The 16,194-nt window shown below is 33.1% G+C and overlaps 1 protein-coding gene across 1 annotated transcript in view; it reads left to right on the top strand.

Moving 5' to 3' along the window:
• Positions 1-8,224, top strand: part of LRRIQ3 (leucine rich repeats and IQ motif containing 3) — a 134,123-nt gene extending 125,899 nt beyond the window's left edge. Inside the window, exon 8 of the mRNA XM_033115872.1 lies at positions 8,068-8,224. Within this exon, the coding sequence (XP_032971763.1) occupies positions 8,068-8,224 (157 nt within the window). The remainder of the gene's footprint in view (positions 1-8,067) is intronic.
• The last annotated feature ends 7,970 nt before the right edge of the window (positions 8,225-16,194 follow it).

Here is a 16,194-nt window from a genome sequence, read left to right as displayed (position 1 = left end):
AAATTCATTAGGGTGACAATGGTTAGTAAAACTACATAGGTGTTAAGTGTACAATTCTGTAATACATCATCTATACGAGTATATCACATTGTGTGTGAGGTATACCCAAAAAATCTGAAAACATTTATCCATAAAGACACGTGTGCTCCAATGTTCATTGCAGCTTTATTTACGGTGGCCAAGACATGGAAACAACCAAAGTGTCCTTCGATAGATGATTGGATAAAGAAGATGTGGTATATACATGCAATGGAATACTACTCTGTCAACTATCATTTAAAATTAAGCTCTGATCATGTCATTTCCTACTTAAGTAGGTTGATACATGGCAGTTGCCTACAAAATAAACTTGAATCTCTTTTGAGTGGCGTTGCGGACCTCATGCTCTGTCCCCATCTATGCAGATTCTTCTCACTAAATGTTATGCTGTAGTCTCCTCCCTCTTCCCCTAGTCTCACTCTTTGCTCCAGACTAAATTATTCACCGCTCCATACCCAACTTTTTACTTTTTGATCCCCATGATCATACTGATACTATGCCCTTTTTTCTCAAACGTACACTCCAAAACGGTACTACCAGCCCACAGTGTTACTGTCGTCTACATAACACAAGCCTCTATGTGACTGTGCAAATTCTGCTTTCAAGTGTTCAAATTGGTGGGGGGGTAGTGCCCCCATATGAAGAAAAGGCACTCTTTTCTCCAGGAAGACACATCACTAGTGGCAGATGCTTGGCCGAGTGTGACTGTGTTTTACCCTATTTGCCCCCATCGGGTAACGCATGAACTTTACAACCACTGACAAAATACATCCTTTTATTATCCACCAACTGAAATGATACATTCACTGTCAGTCTCTCCCCAACTGCTTTTCCATTCTGTTAGTCCTTTTCATTTGGTGTTGCTCCCATAGCAAATTTAACATATCTCAATTGTAACAGTTATTATAAGAGAGCCGATAGCAGGTTAGCTTGTGAAGTCCCTTATAAGATAATTTGGTCTGTCTTTCGATTATAGTGCCTACTACAGTACTTAGTTTCCAAAATCTATTTGATAATTTAAATAATTATTGAAAAATTAAAGAAAATGGGTAAAAATCTCAGGGTTTTTTTTTTAATTAGTAATGTCTTTTTTTTTTTTTAATTAGGACTTATATATAAGTCCATTTGGGTCATATAATAGCCTATGGTACAACCCAAGTGTTTTTTATATATTTGTGCTCAATACTTAAGCCATTGTAATAAAAAACAATGCATTTTTCCTTAAATGTTTGTATAGTGAAGATAATAAAAATTATTAACTGTATACTAAAAATATAATTAACCAAGCTACAAATATAGCTTCACTAGTCATTAGAATAGGTGTCTATCTTAAAACAAATGCTCATTATATAATAATAAATTTGTCCTGCACATTCTTTTTCTGTTTCTCTGTGATCACTGGCATTTCTATTAAGGGGTACTTACCTGAAATTCAAATCATTCAAATTATAATTCACTTCCAGCTATTTAACATGCCAGTTGATGTGGGGACATAAAGATTCTTTGGCCCCCAAAACTGAAAATCTAGGTGAAGAGAAGTCATTAGGCAATAAATCTTCCAGAATGAAATAATAGTATAAGAAATAACATAAGAATTACCAAGGTACAGAATTAAGATTTAAATAAATAGATGAGAGTAATCTAGGCTACCTTCAAAGCAAAAGCTTAACATCCAATTAATTATTAATTTCAATTCTCCTCCCTACCCCCATACAAAAATTAATACAATATTCTTGCTCCTCTAAGAACACACAGCTGAGTGACAAATCTAAGGATATATTTGAATTATTACAAAAAATAAAGTAGGAAAATTACAATTGTTGATTAGAATTTGGAAAAGCAGAGTTATGAGGGGAAAGCATTATTGGCATAGAGGATGAGCAAAATAGGAAAGTTCAGGATAGGTAGCACAGAGAAGAGGAAGGAGGTAGTGAATGTCGCTCTATCTATAGCACAATGTTTATGAAGAATAGTTGAAGGTCAATTGCTTAAGAAATATTAAATTGGATTAGAAAGGGCCTCTAAACCTCAGCAGACAGTCTCATTGTGAAGACCATTAGAAATCCTACTGGAAAAAAAAAATCATTGCATTTTAAACATGTGTTTTACCACAGAACCTTCTTTTTGAGAAATATATCTATGAGTTTTTGTTTCATTGTTTGTTTGTCTTATGCCTTTGTTACTTTTAGTTGTATATCCCACATATCAGTGAAATCATATGGTTCTCAACTTTTTCTGTATGACTTATTTTGCTTAGCATAATAATCTCAAGATCCATCCATGTTGTCGGAAATGGCACTATTTCATCTTTAGTTATGGTCGAGTAGTATTCAATTGTATATATGTACCACATCTTTATCCAACCATCTATCGAAGGACACTTTGGTTGTTTCCAGGAGCACATATATCTTCACGATAAATGTTTTCAGATTTTTTGGGGTGTATATCCAAGAGATGGATTGCTGGGTCATATGGTAATTCTATTCTTAAATTTTGAGGTGTTTACCACAGGGTAAAAGGGGAGAGAGGTGGTAGAAGAGGGTAAAAGGGATCAAATATATGGTGATGGAAGGAGAACTGACTCTGGGTGGTGGACACACAATGTGATATACAGATGATGTATTACAGAATTGTACACTTGAAACCTATGTAATTTTACTAACCATTGTCACCCCAATAAATTTAAATTAAAAGATAAAAAAATATTGTAGAACAGTAATCTTCACAATGTACGTTGAACAAAGCTGCCTCAAACGCAAACATTTTTGAATTGTTCCATGAAGATATTCGTATTTTAAACTTAAGTGAGAGGTTTCTGAAAATTAGATTGATTCAAAATATTTTAACCTACGTTTAGTAAATTTAAATTTCATGTGCTGTGAAAGGGATTTTTTGAAGGTCCAATTAACATATAACATATTAGTTTCAGTTGTACAACATAATGTTTTGATATTTGTATATGTTGCAAAATGATCACCACATTAAGTCTAGCTAACATCCAAAACAATACAGTTATACATGTTTTTCTTGTGATGAGAACTTCTAAGATTTATTCTTTATGTGACTTTCAAATTTGCAGTACAGTATTATTAAGTATAGTCACCATGTTGTGCATTATATTCTTAGGACTTATTTATAAACTGAAAGTTTGTAACTTTTGACCCCTCCTTTACCTATTTCACCCATTCCCTGCCCCCACACCTCTGGTAACCACCAATCTGTTCTACATCTATAAGCTGGTTTTTTTTCATTTGTTTGTTTTAGAGTCCACATATAAGTGAGATCATACAGTATTTGGCTTTCTCTGACTTATTTCACTTTGCATAACGCTGTAAGGTGCCATCCATATTGTTGCGAATGGCAACATTTTCTTCCTTTATATGCCTGAATAATATTCCATTCTGTGTGTATGTGTGTGTGTGTGGAGGGGTTGTGTGTATATTATATCTCCCCACACATACACATACACACAACATTTTCCTTACAGATGATATTTTAAGAACATAAAACAATGACTCATATAAATATAAAATGAACATGGCGAATATTTTATTTTACTTATTAATTAATGAAGGAACTAGTAAGATATTACAGCTGTTCAAATGAGATTCTAAGAGCATCTATATAAATAGGCAATCAGGAATGTCAAAATAAATTTAGTCATTGTCCATCTGCAATAATCAATTTTAACTACATTGGAGAAAATTCATTTACATTTCTATAGACAAGAATCATGTGCATTACTCATAGTTTTATTCAAATTATAGAGTTGTAAAATAGCTCAAAGAGATTGAAATACACAGATAACTCTGAAGGGTACACTAGACAAGACCCCCAGTATTTTTTTTTTTACCCTTTTGAAGTATTTCACATTATTATTTTATTTTTTTCTGATATTACAATCAAGCTTAACAGGCATAGTTTTATCCTGGTGATATTTTAAGTGGCAAATGCATACATACATTTAAGGGTTGTCTAAAACTACTGAGAAATCATTATAGCTGCTTATTTCATTTACATTTTTAAATGCTATCATTTACAAAAAATAGTTTGTACTAGAAAGGAATATAAAATAAGAATGCATTTGCCTTTTTTTAGTTATAAGACAATTTAAAACTATTTACTGAGGTACTTTACATACTATCTTTTTAAGTATGAACATATTTTATGTTTTTCTCCTCCAAAATTTAAAAACATTTTCATTAATGTATACTCTGTGTGTATGTGAGAGAGATTTTTGGAAATAGTTTTTCTATGACTTACTTTAATACAAAATATTTTGTGAAAGAGAATGAAAGCTAGTCTGGTATATCAAAACCAAATCTAATGCAAATCAATATTAAGAAATTTAATCAGCTTAGTTTTATCATAGCAAATTGAATGTCTGGCCATCATTAATTTGTAGAGGATACAGAGTCAAGTGAGCTTCCTAATGTATCTTGACTAAGTTATTTTCTCTTGTAAATAGCTACAAAGGTATTATCTTTGAAAGCACACAGGAATAAGGCAGTCTTCTGGTTATGTCAGTAATGTATCCTAAAGGGCATTACTGAGTATTATTTATAAATATTTTCAAATAAAGATAAGAGTATCAACACACAAAAGACAGCTGTGACTCAAAAAAATAAAAAGTCTGTCTAGAAACTAAAGAGGTTTTCAATTATTTTCCTACTGCTTCAAATACTTGACCTAAAAGCATTCTGATGGATCTCCATTACTAGTGAAGTCATTACTGAGAAGGTAGCTTCCTGATCCTGCTGTGGAATGAGGAAGAAAGAAGGGGGTTTATAAAACTTTGGATTAGGAAATTGATAAAATACCCACGGAGGTATTTAAGAATTAATTAAGATAAAGAAGGTGTGGTATATATACACAATGGAATACTATTCTGCCTTAAGAAAAAATGAAATAGTGCCATTTGCGACAACATGGATGGATCTTGAGATGATTATGCTAAGCAAAATAAGTCAGACAGAAAAAGTCCAGAACCATATGATTTCACTGATATGTGGGATATAAAACTGAAAGCCACAAAGGCACAAGACAAACAAACAAAAACTCGTAGACAGACAATAGTTCAGTGGTCACCAGAGGGTAAGGGAGGAGGAGGGTAAACAGGATCAAATATATGGTGATGGAAGGAGAACTGACTCTGGGTGGTGAACATAGAATGTGATATAGAGATGATGTATTGCAGTTAAAACCTATGTAACTCTACTAACCATTGTCACCCCAATAAACTTAAAAAAAAATAGAGAGAGAGATTTTGAAATGAAAGAACTTATGTATCAGGTAAAAACCGGTCATAAGTCTTCCCAAATATTTCTGTCCGTACTCTGAAAAAGTGATGATGCTGCTCAGGGCAGAACAGCAGGGCATCTATTTTGAAGTGGAGTATTAATTAACACGGACAACCTGGTACATAAGCAAATACCCAATTACATCATCTACTCCTCTTTATTTTGGTCATCAATTGACTTCCTATTCACTTCCTTTGGCATCTTTATTCACTGTGGTCTTTATATCCTGATTTGTAAAGCTCTTCTCCCTCCAAATTCTACTGTAATCACCATTAACTTCCAAATTCTTAAGAGCAACCTTCCCAATTGCCTAGCCAAAACACTTTTGATCCCAACAATCTTTAAACTCATTTCCATAGACATATAAAAGCCCCTCACATCATTTGGAATTGCTTTAACTCTTAAATTTTAAAATGTTATATACTTATTAATGGCTGAAATCATCTATCTTTTCAACTTTTTTTTTTCTTTATTTTCACCACATGTATTCTTCAAAGATAGGCCTTCCATATTTTTGTTAAGCTGTGTCTAAGGATTTTATGGGTTTTTTTCATGGTATTGTAAATGGAATTTCATTTTTCAATAGTTTGATCTTGGTATATTATATAAATACAATACATCATTGTATTTCTCTTCAATTCCTTTAAATGTTTTTTTTTAACTTTTATATATTTTGTTTTGTTTTGTTTTTTTACATTTTTGTCCACAGTTTATAATTGTTGTTTGTAGGAGGGCTATTTAAATACTTTTTTTAGACTTAATTATTACCCTTAACTATATGTGCAAAGTCCCTTTTGCCATAACTTCTACTTTGCTATATGTCTACTCTCCAGACATGACTACTCTCCAGAGCTCCAGACTCAACAGTTGTGTCTAATTTTCATTCAATGATTGTTAATTTTTAGGCATTCCTCTAAACATTTTAAATGTTTTAGGTCATTTACTTCTTACTAAACCCTATGAGTTGAATTGTCCCTTCTTAAAGATGAAGAAAATGTTGCAGACATTGCATAAAATATCTTGTCCAGAAAGCACATAATCATTGAGTTGCAGATCTGTGTTTCAAACTAAGCAGAATGGCTCTGCCACCTGTACTCTTAGCCATAAGCCATTGCTTCTCTATATTCAACTCCCGTGGCATCACTACTTGGATAACCAGGCTGTTTAAACTCAATATTACCAAAGAAGAACTCCAGTCTTTTTCCCCATGGAGTTGTCGTTCCTACATTTTCTGTTCTGATGAATGACACTATTATCTACCCAGTGAAAGGAATTATTAAATGCCAGGTACCCCTCTAAAGATTTTAAATATATTAACACATTTAGTCCTTTACTAAACACTATAAGTTGGATTATCCCCTTTTCTAAAGATGAAGAAAATGAGGTAGAGATAACTTAAATAACTTGTCCAAAATCGCAGTCAATCATTTGCAGATTTTGTAGATTTAGGCTTCTTTCACTTCCCAAGTCCAGATTTCTGAGTACCTCTAAATATAAATAAAGGACTCCATGATATCATCTAAATCTGTTTTCCTAGGCTTATCTGCTCCTCTGTTCTCCTTACCAGAACTGTATGACCCAGACAATCAGTGTTGTCATTTCTTGAAGCATGTCAAGCTGTGCTACCCTCTCTGCCTTTATTTTAGCTCTGAAACTTTTCTTGTCTTATGTTAGCTTGTTCTCCAGATTATGTTTTACTAACTTGTTTACTAACTTGTAAGATTATGTTTATCATGCTTCACTCTGTCTTGTTACACAGTGCTTTCATTATGGCAGTATAATATTACATTTATGTATTTATATACCTTTATTTCTCTTTACTTTCTATAAACTTCTCATAATTATACTGTCCTATGTATATATTTCTAGCATCTAGGGAATATGCCAAATATTATAATAAAGAACTGTTAATGAATGAGGATGAATGAATGAATTCTTCTAAGATCCATGACATTTTCCAGGTTTCACAGCATAACGTGTTTCACCTTTCTCTAACTTGAATCTGTATAGGTCTCCTAGGGCTGCCATAACAAAATACCACAGACTGGGTGGTTTAAACAACAGAAATTTATTTCCTCACAGTTTGAGAGTCTAGAAGTCCAAGATCAAGGTGTTGCCAGGTTTGGCTTCTCCTGGGGCCTCTCCTTCCCCTGTAGTTGGCTGCCTTCTCACTGTGTCCTCACATGGCCTTTGTTTCGTGTGTGCACGTCCTTGGTGTCTCTTCTTCTTCTTATAAAGACACCACTCATATTAGATTAGGGCCCACCCATATGATATCATTTAAATTTTATTGCCTCTTAAAGGACTTATCTTCAAATACAATCACATTCTAAGGTACTGGGAATTAGGACGTCAACAATATGAATTCGGGGGGTGGGGGGGACACAGTTCACTCCAAAACAGACTCCTAGAAGAAGCCTGGATTTAGTGAGGTTAAGTGAAAGTTTTGAAAATCATGGCATAGTCTGGTTTAGATGCTTCTGTGGGAATCTCAGCCAAGGTTTGTGAGGATTCTGTTACAGCCAACAGGAGTCTTAGAAATAGTAGCCTAATGTGAATATTATTGAATGTTATAATAAAGTTCCATACAATAAGTGAAATTCTCTCTTTTTTCTCGTTTGTATATGTCTGTTTTGAAGACATCTAATTATCATTAACAATCTGATTGCTTGTAATAGTTTTAGTATTAAAAGTATCTCAATCTATTACCTTTCTTTTTTCCTCGTAGGGCTCAAGAAACATGTAAAAGACACAGTGATGAAAAATTTGTTATTGCTATGATTGCCTTTCAAAAAGCTTGTGAAAGATTACAAGATGCGAAAACAAAAGTTGCAATTGTGAAAGCAAATTTAGGCCTTAAAGTTCCCAGTGGAATAAAGAAATGAACCAATGCCAAATCACATCCTGTGGTCATCTTGAACGATGGCCATTATTTTAGTTAAAAGACTGAAATAATACTATAAAAGAAGAAACACTCTGTCATAAGTTGGATTTTTATATAAATCTTCTTAAAAATATAAAGAGTAATGAAAATGTTTCTTTTATTGATCATAATTTAGCTTAAATCAACTTGACTTGGTACCCCCTAAAGATTCCTTATATATCCTGATGTCCAAGGAACAATTAAAATCAATTTCATTTATTGCAGGAAATATTGCAAAAGGCATTGCTTATACTGTTTCATATCCGAGTGTAGCAATTCATAAGATATTCTCAGTTTCTCTGGCAATCTTAGAATAGTAATTTCTGCCCCAGCTGCTGACTTTTATTAAGACACCGTGTACTTAGATTAATTTCATAGCCTGCTTTCATATAATTAATTGTATTTCCTGTTTATTTTGTTAAAATGATTTCTGATTTATTTTTTTCAAAATAAAGTTTTATAATCACCATTATATCTGTGATTCATGCTCTTGTAAAAAAAATCAGAAAATTTAAAATATAAAAGATAAGTTAAGCATTCCTATGAACTTTCTTGACTATTGTAAGACTGTGTATATTTGCTTTTGATGTATTTGCCTTTTGCATACATGTGAGGGCAAAAAAGAGAGAAAGAGACAGAGAGAGGACATATATAATTATGTAATTATGCTCATACAGTTTACAAAAATGGTATATATTAATTTTAAGTCTATTTAATACATATTAATGAATAAATTTTGAAAAATAAAAAAACAATTTAAAATATATAGAAGTCCTATTTAAAATTGAGTTAATTTTCAATATTTTTTTATTTATCTAGAAAGATAAATTTCTCACTATTATATAATAAAATATAACTAATGCCATTCAAAAGTTCTCTTCACTAGTCATCAGTTATATATGCAAGTTTTTAAATTCTCTAATTTTATTAGTTTATAGTAAATATCTAAAAATTAAGTATTTTACAGCAACTGTTAATCAGTTGTGCTTCTATGCTGGACTGCTAAAAAATATTGGTAGTATTTTTCAATTTTTTTGTAAAATAATAATTGTCTGTGTACATCTATGGCATCAGCTCACACTTTTCTGTTAATTTGAAGATAACTAATGAGGCAAGCTTATTGGTATTTCTAGTTATTCTTCAAAAAAAAAAAAAAGAGAAACTGTGAGGTAGAAAAAAGTATGACAGATGTAAGTTCCCATAACAAGCTAGATAATCTCTCTCTCTTACCCCAGTTTTCTGTTCTATATTTGGAAATGATAAATATATTTTTCTGATTTAGTGAAAATAAAATCCATGTTATATAGTATTGTTATGATTCTTAAATGAGAAAAACATAAAGCAACACAGTGCCTTCCACAGAGTAAGTACTTAATAATGGTAAGTGTGTTAATAGTGGACGCAGAAGTTTTCTCTGTGTAGTTAGCGGAGGATTTGTCAACTACCTATGTAAGATTTGAGGGACACCATCAAGGAAGAGTAGAAATTTCTGTGTGATATATTTGAATATAATTCATTCACTTAATCAATACATTCATTGGATGTTTGTTGCCCTCAGTCTATGCTCCCATTCCATAACATGGATCTTTTATAGCCTTGACGAGCAACAAGTCATCAATAATTTCGTCAATTATTTCCATTTAACTGAGCTTCTTGAAGGCAAAGACTGTTTTACTCATCTCTGTGTTTCTATTACTTTGTACTAAAGCGGATTTTATATTACACACGATGTGTTTTTATGTTTATAGCTCTCTTTTCCTATTTATGTGCTATCTCAGGTCAAACTCAACCTTTTCTGCCACTTATATTTTGAAGAATCAAAAATATGTATCTCTAGCTTTTATCTCTAGTTTTAATGTTTCCTATATTTCCAAGTGCATGCTAGACACCTTTATTTTGAAGGCCTAAAATATTTTTAAAATCATACATTAAGATGGAATTCACTATTTTAACTATTGCCTCCCCCCGACTTTAGTCTTGCTTCTCCTTCAGTATTCCCAAACTCTCGTAGATTTATAACCATCTAAATTGTTTTTCACATTAAACATTTAGAAGATATCCTTGACTCCTTTCTCTTACCCCACCACATCTTATTAAATATGAAGACCTATCAATTTATCTACAGAAGGACTCTGTGACAGAGAGTGGCTAGCTTTTCACCAAACCTGTTTTCTGTTTTCCGAGGGCACAATTAGTCTGTATTTCTAGGACACACTCAGCCTCCCTTGCACAGTTAATTGAGTCACAGGACTGAATTCTGACCATTGAAATCTGGGTAAAAGTGATTGGCAGCCCTTCAAGGTACATACCATGCACTACCCTCCACGATCTTTCCTTTGCCACTGAGGAAAACACATGTGAAAGATGGCTGAGCCACACTGTGAAAAGAGCCTGGGTTCCTGAGTCACTGCATGTAGTATGACCAAGAACACCTCTTCTGCTCCTTACATAATTCAAAAGAAAATTCAATTATATTAAGGACTTTGTAACCCCATCAATTAAAGTGCCATACAGAAGCCAAGGTTAACAGGAAGAAATAGCAGCAGGTTACAGTAAAACAAAGGGTTTTGGGTTGGGGGCGGGGAGGGATTAGAGCCAAAGAGATAACACTGTGAGCCCCTTCATTGAATAGTGAGATACTGATAGAAGAAAAGCTTTCTTTTTACTTCTTCCTAGATTTTCCTTAGAAGCAATGGTCACTACAGGCATGCAGCAGTATTCAAGGATTGCAGCAGCAGCATCTCATCTTAGAAGAAAACTAAAAGAGGTTAATTATCAACTTTTAAAAATTTTTTTCTTTCTTTGAACCAGAGTTAATTTGCATTTTCTTTTTGATAATCAATCTACTAGTACAACTTATGTAATAATAAAGTACAATGGTTAAGAACACAGGCTCTGGAACCAGAAAGACCTAGATTTAAATTCTTTGTCATTCTTTTAATTATACAACCTAGAGAAAGTTATTGAAGCTCAATAGAAATTTTGCTTTTTCCATTCATAAATGAGATAGGCATATAAAGCATTTGGGACATTGCAATATCATGATAAGCAATTCACGGTAGTACATACTTATGTACAAAGGCAGTAGAGATTTCATGAACTCTTGAGAAATGACTCAGTCTCTTGAATTTTTGCCTGGTGTCTTTTTGATACCTTTCTTTGTATTGTATTTTGAAGAATATAATTCTTAAAGTTAATATATTTATCTGCCAGCAGGAGTGAGTCTTTGAATTTCAAAAGTTAACAAGACCTATTTAAAGTCATTTTGGGGGGATGTGAAGGTGATGGACAGGACAACAGCAAGAGAAAGGAAGCCATTATGCAAATACATGTTTATTCATGTAATCACACAGGGCAAGTTTAGAAGAAGATTCTAGAAAGGTTCCCAGATAAAAATTTTCTGCCTATTATTTGACTATTCTGCTTATTATTTTGACTCCTTGTTATTAACTGCAATCACTTGTTATTGGATACACAATATTAAAAAGAAATATAAATTATAACATCAATAACTGAAAATGTGGACGGGGAGAGAGGTATAGAGTTTTTGTACGCTATCAAATTTATGTTGTCATCAGCTTATAATAGGATACCATAACAATAAGATGTTTTATGTAAACCTCATGTGACAACAAAGGAAAAACCTATAGTAGATGCACCAAAGATTAAGATAAAGGGATCAAAGCATACCACCACAAGAAGTCATTATATCAAAAAGGAAGACAGCAAGAGAGGATTATTATATAATGATAAAGGGATAGATTCATCAAGAAGATATAATGATTGTAAATATTTGTGCACCTAACATTGGAGTGCCTAAACATGTAAAGTAAATATTAACAAAACTAAAAGAAGAAATCAACAATAATAAATAATAACAGAAGGCTTTAATACCTGACTCACAACTGAGGAAAACTTATCTGACAGAAAATCAATAAAACAGATTTGAACATTATAGGTAAAATGGACCTAGTTGACATATATAGAATACACATTTTCTAACAGCAGCAGAATACACATTCTTCTCCAACACACATAGATCATTTTCCAGGATAGATCGTATGTTAGGTCACAAAAATGTCTCAAGAAAGTCAAGAAGATAGAAATCATATCAAGTATCTTTCTTAAACACAGTGTCATGAAACTGGAAATAGATAACAGGAGTGAAATTGGAAAACTTACAAATGCAATAACAGCATCGCATAACAACATTTCATTCAATAAAAGACATCATATATATATGACGATGGTCCCATAAGATTTTAATGTAGCTCAAAAATCCCTATACCTGGTGATGCCGTAGCTGTGGTATTGTCATACTGCAAGGCATTGACTCATGTGTTTGTAGTGATGTTGGTATAAACAAACGTACTGCACTGCCATTTGTATAAAGTATAGCACATACATTTATGTATAGCATCATCAGATCTTTTCTGTTTTTTAATCTCTGCTCTCAAAATTATCCTCTGCATCCCCAATGGCAATGTTTAATTTAGTTCTTACTATTTCTTTCCTCAAATCTATCTTGCATATCCTTCTAAAATGTAAATCTGATCTTTGGTTGTGGCCTCATTGCTATAGGATAAAGTCAAAACCCTTTTCACTTAGCAAAAAAAACAATCCTTAATGATCTTGCCAGTTCCTACCTTTCCAGCTTTCTCCTACCAGCAAAACTCTCAATTCCAATGTTCCAGCTGTTGAGCTACTTTTTTATTAAATTTATTGGGGTGACATTGGTTAGTAAAGTTATATAGGTTTCACGTGTACATTTCTATAATACATCATCTATATATTGGATTGTATTTTCACCCAGAGTCAGTTCTTCCATTGTCATATGCTTGACCCCTTTTAGCCTCATCTACCACCCCCTTCCCGTTTACCCTCTGGTAAACACTAAACTGTTGTCTATGTCTTTGAGCATTTATTTGTTTGTCTCATTTGTTTGTTGCTTTCAGTTGTATATGCTACATATGAGTGAAATAATTCTCTTTAACTTACTTTGCTTAGCATGATAATTTCAAGATCCATCCTTGTTGCAAATGGCGGTATTTAGTCTTTTCTTATGGCAGAACAGTATTCCATCGTGTATATATACCACATCTTCTTTATCCAATCATCTATCAAAAAACATTTTGGTTGTTTCCATATCTTAGCCACTGTGAATAATGCTGCAATAAACATAGGGGTACATATATTTTTACAGATTAATGTTTTTAGATTTTTGGGGTAGATACTCAGAAGAAGGATTGCTGGGTGGTATGGTAATTCTATTCTTAACTTTTTTGAAGAACCTCCATACTGTTTTCCATAGTGGCTGTACCAATTTACATTCCCACCAGCAGTATATGAGGGTTACTTTTTCTCAACTTCTCTAACACTTGTTCATTGTGGTTTTAATTTGTATTTCCCTAATAGCTAGTCAATTTGAGTATTTTTTCATATATCTGTATGTTTTCTTGGGAGAAGTGTCTGTTCAGGTCCTCTGCCCATTTTCAAATTGGATTGTCTGTTTTCTGTTGAGGTGTATGAGTTCTTTATATATTTTGGGTTTTAGCCTCTTATTGAAGGTATGTTTGCAAGTATCTTCTCCCATTCAGTTGGTTGCTTCTTTATTTTGTTGATGGTTTCTTTTGCTGTGCAGAAGCTTTTTAGTTTAATATAGTCTATTTGTTTATTTTTGGTTTTACTTCCCTTGCCTTTAAGGTCAAATTCATAAAATCTCTCAAGACTAAGGTCCTTAAGTTTAGCACCTATACTTTCTTCTATGCAATTTATTGTTTCAGGTCTTATATTTAGTTTTCGTTTGTTTGTTTAATCCATTTTGAATTAATTTTGGTATATGGTAACAGCAGTCTAGTTTCATTCTTTTTCATATGGCTTTTTAATTTTTCCAGCACTGTTTATTAAAGAGGGTTTCTTTTCTCCACTGTATGTTTTTGGCTCATTTTTCAAAAATCATCTGCCCATATATATGTGGGTTTATTTCTTTGTTGTCAATTCAATTCCATTAGTCTGTGTATCTCTTTTGCTGCCAATACCATGCTGTTTTGCTTATTGTCACTTTCCAGTATAATTTGAAGTCAGGGAGTATGGTATCTCCAGCTTTGTGTTTTTTAGTTTTGTTTTGTTTTTTTCCCCTTAGGATCTTTTTGGCTATTTGGGGTCTCTTGTGATTCCATACAAATACTATGATTTTTTTTGTTCTTCTTCTTTTAAAAAATGCCATTCGCAATTCTCAAATTCCTCTACCTGGAGTACCCTTACGCCCTTGTCTACTTAGAAAATTTCTGATTGGCCCTTTAGAGTCAAGGGGCCTGCTCTGTAAGAGTTTTCTCATAGTACTTTTCTGCATTATAATACTTATTATATGGCATTATGACAAATTGGTTACTTACTGTTCCACCTATTTGACTGTAAAGTCCCTATATTTTTATTTTATTTTATTTTATTTCATTTCATTTATTTTTATATCTCCCCAGTGCTAAAAAAGTCAAGGAAGAAAGATACTTTTAATTTTCTGTGTATGCTATTTAGTCCTTGGAATGTTATAAGAACACAAGAATGCAGTTTAAGATGTTTGCCTTTATTAAAATTTTTACCTGTTTACAGGCAACAGATAGATAAATATATTTATAGAATGATAAAATTGAGATACAGGCCTTCAATAGCACTAAATTTTCTAGACGAAAACTGTTCTGTCTTATTTTTTGAATTAACCATCTCAACTGTTCTGCTGAGGGATCAACTTAGGTTAAAAGCCCCATTTATAGTTAATTTCAATAACCTTCTACTCACCCTGTTTCCCACATTTCGAGGGGAAAAAACAAACAAACATGAATGCTGACTTTTTTTAGAATTTTGCTTCTTCTGAAAATGTGGTTCTTTAGATAAAGAAGAAGAGTGATTATGAGAGTTTAAATAAAGAATGAAGTACTTTATCATAGCTTTGGAAAGAGTTCCTAACACACTACCTGCATGCATACTTGTTGACTACACTTTCCTGGTGTCCTATGTCCTCTTCTGCTGCCATTCTACTGCTAAAATACAGATTGTAGTAGGCTTCCTATAAAAAGGTGAGCCACTATCATGCCTTATGCTACACAAAGTAAAGGACTTTGGAAAGGAGGAAAGCCACCTGATTATCATACAGACATTGATTTAAAGGGCCGGGGGAGGCTAGCTCAAGAAGAAAAGAAAGAAAAAAAAACATTGGCCCAGGTTTTTAGTTGTTCAGCTAATTTGCCTCAGAGTACAACATCTGGCCTTTGAGATGAGCTGCACCTCATGAAAATGGCTGATGTGTGTTTCAGAAATTTGTAGACACTGGCCTTGTATACCTTATTTTGACATGTGGTAAAGGTCTTTAATACAAAGTCATCTTGATACATGGGGGAAAAAACATAACACATCATAAAATGTACTTACTATGTGTATTCATAAGTCTGTGGGTGTGTGTATGTGTTTCCATGTGTATATAAATATGCACGTGCCAGTTTGTAGGTGCAAAGGAGAGCTACTGAAAATGAAGCTAGGAAAAGCAGTGGTTCAAAGGAAACATCTCTTTGGTTTAATTGCCTAGAGGGAGGAAATATATGTCATAATTTCACAGATCAGGAAGAGGAAAGGTCTTTGATCTAGTTTACTTTTAGAGAGTGAGGTAAATAACTGGTGAAAACAGAAAGGTAACACCTAGTGGCAGGGAAGAGGTAGTAATATAAAAGACCAGGTAAGACTGAATCTAGATTTTTGTGGGACCTGAAACTTATTCAACTTGGGAAGATCCTCTTTTAGAAAAGTTATATGAAATTACAAATATGAATTTAGAAGACCTTGGAAGGGTGATATAAAACAAGGGGTACTGGAACTTCAGCCTTATTACCTTCATTATAAATCTACGACAGCCTGGAAACCTGGAAATCTCTTGAAGAGGAA

This window comes from Rhinolophus ferrumequinum, chromosome 9 (assembly GCF_004115265.2).
Source record: "Rhinolophus ferrumequinum isolate MPI-CBG mRhiFer1 chromosome 9, mRhiFer1_v1.p, whole genome shotgun sequence".
Lineage (NCBI taxonomy): Eukaryota > Metazoa > Chordata > Mammalia > Chiroptera > Rhinolophidae > Rhinolophus > Rhinolophus ferrumequinum.
This window is presented reverse-complemented; position numbering and strand designations above follow the sequence as displayed.